Raw genomic sequence first — 2,422 nt, forward strand, 5'->3', positions numbered from 1 at the left:
TGAGAATTCAGGCTGGGATGAAGAGTGAAGTGACTGTTCTTGTCTGTATTGAAAAACAGTAGATCATTTTATAAAATCTGTGACTGTTCCTCAGAATACAGAAAAGGAATAGTTTTTCCCTTCATCTTGGAAAAAACTTGTATGCATGTTAGAGAATTACTGTAAGATTTTCAAATGCATGGTTTCATAATGCTTGCAAGAAGCTGTTATATGTATGATAGGAGAATGATTTTTTTTATCAGAATAGGAATTTTATTAACTAAAGTTTAATTTAAAATGTCATTTGTTGATGAACTTCAGTAAAGTATTTCACATTTGAGGGACTTTTATCAAAGCCCTGTTCAGCTTTCCAGTTGATTAAAAATTATTGTTGGGTACTAACAGAGTGAACAGTGGAGCACTGAAGATGTATAATACATGCTCACACCCAACCATTGGATTTTAATATAGTAATTGAAATCTTACAATGATCAGTATAATGGAGTGATAAATTATAAAATACTACATTTGTGTACCATTTTAAAATTCTTTCACAGTACCTTCATGTCTTCAATTTTACCTGTATAACATTACTGCAAAGGGGAATAGGGTATTTGTTTAATTAATTAACTTAATAATGTATAGCTCAAAATAAACTTAATACAAAAATTAATGTTAATTCCTTTTCCCAAGATGGCATCAGCCACAGAAAAAGAAGACTATTCACTGCCACCTCGGCTGCCTGAACTGTTCGAAACCATCCAGCAACTTCTGGATGAAGTGGAAGAAGCAGCTGAACCCACCACTTCCCGAATAATCCAAGGCAAGGTGTTGAAGGGACTAGACCTCCTTAAGAAGGCTGCTGAAATGTTATCACAGCTTGACTTATTCAGCAAAAATGAAGATTTGGAAGAGATTGCCTCCACTGACCTCAAGTACCTGATGGTGCCAGCATTTCAAGGTGCGCTCACCATGAAACAAGTTAACCCCAGCAAACGTCTAGATCATTTGCAGTGTGCTCGAGAACACTTTTTAAACTATTTAACTCAGTGCCAATGCTATCATGTGGCAGAGTTTGAGTTGCCTCAAACCAAGAACAACTCAGCTGAAAATAACACTGCTAGTTCCTCCACGGCCTATCCTAGCCTCATTCTTATGGCTTCTCAAAGACAGGCTAAAATAGAGAGATACAAACAGAGGAAGGAGGTGGAGCATAGGTTGTCTGCAATGAGATCTGCTGTGGAAAGTGGTCAAGTAGACGATGAGCATGTTCGTGAGTATTACCTCCTTCACCTCCGAAGGTGGGTTTGTATCAGCTTGGAAGAGATAGAGAGCATTGACCAGGAGATAAAGATCCTGAGAGACAAAGACTCTTTCGGAGAGGCCTCGACTTCTCACTCATCTTTTCAGGACAAGCCTCCAATGAAACCCTTCATTCTCACTCGTAATGTGGCCCAAGCCAAAGTATTTGGAGCTGGTTATCCAAGTTTGGCATCTATGACAGTGAGTGAGTGGTATGATCAGCATCAAAAATTTGGAGCATTACCAGATCAGGAAATAGCTAAGACAGCATCAGAGGTCAAAAGAGCAGATCAGGAAAAGGAAGATCAGGACCAAAAGGAAGACAAGGAAGACGAGTATGAATATGATGAGCAAACACTCCGCCAGGTTCAGCAGCGGGATGACTGGAAGGACACCCATCCTAGGGGCTATGGCAACCGACAGAACATGGGTTAGTCTGCCCACAAGACAGGACTATGGGACCATAGAGGGACACATCTTTCCTGAAATGGAAAGCTGTGCCGTCTCCCCCTGCCTGGCTTCCTGCTTCGGCTCTGTCCCTGCTTTCCCCCAAAGGCAAAGATGCTTAATCCTGCTTTGAGCTCAATAAAGTGTCAATCAATTAAATGTGTATTTGTACCCTAGATAATGAATCAGCAATCTTGTTTTGGCATTATTGTGTTCATCATGATGTATTTCAGTGGAAAGAAATGAGTCCTGAGAAACGGCTATGTAATAATCAGCGGCTATATGAATTCTCCTTAAAAATAATACAAGTCCCTTCTATTACATGATAGACCTGTGCAAAAAAATTAAAATAAAGGAAATAAAAGTAATGTTTAATAGATATATAGTAGAGTCACAGATAGGAGCATGTGCTTTGGACTAAACCAGAAAAGATCTGGGTTCAAATATCAGCTCTGACTCTTACCATCTTTGTAGCATAGATTATGTTATGTAACATACCTGAACTTCATCTTTAAAATAAAAGAGGGTGTTACTGAACAACATCTAAGGTTGTATATATGTAAACTACTTGGCACAAAGTAAAAGTTTAATGAATTTTGGTTCCTTTTATACTCTCAGCTATGTGCCTCTAAAATAAAAAAAAAAGATAAAAAGGAGCCTCTAAGTTAAACATCATGTAAAAAAATGAATATTC

At 38.3% G+C, this 2,422-nt stretch overlaps 1 protein-coding gene across 1 annotated transcript; it reads left to right on the forward strand.

The window, feature by feature from the left end:
- The first annotated feature begins 666 nt into the window (after window positions 1-666).
- Window positions 667-2,095, forward strand: LOC114500742 (immunoglobulin-binding protein 1-like). Its single transcript, XM_036028696.1, has one exon. It carries the CDS (start codon window positions 673-675, stop codon window positions 1,714-1,716), a length of 1,044 nt encoding a protein of 347 aa, XP_035884589.1. The 5' UTR covers window positions 667-672; the 3' UTR covers window positions 1,717-2,095.
- Window positions 2,096-2,422: the final 327 nt, after the last annotated feature.

Source organism: Phyllostomus discolor, chromosome 6, assembly GCF_004126475.2.
Source record: "Phyllostomus discolor isolate MPI-MPIP mPhyDis1 chromosome 6, mPhyDis1.pri.v3, whole genome shotgun sequence".
Lineage (NCBI taxonomy): Eukaryota > Metazoa > Chordata > Mammalia > Chiroptera > Phyllostomidae > Phyllostomus > Phyllostomus discolor.

Coding starts and splice junctions, on each gene's coding strand:
- LOC114500742 (XM_036028696.1), top strand. CDS start 673: ATGGCATCAGCCACAGAAAAAGAAGACTATTCACTGCCACCTCGGCTG.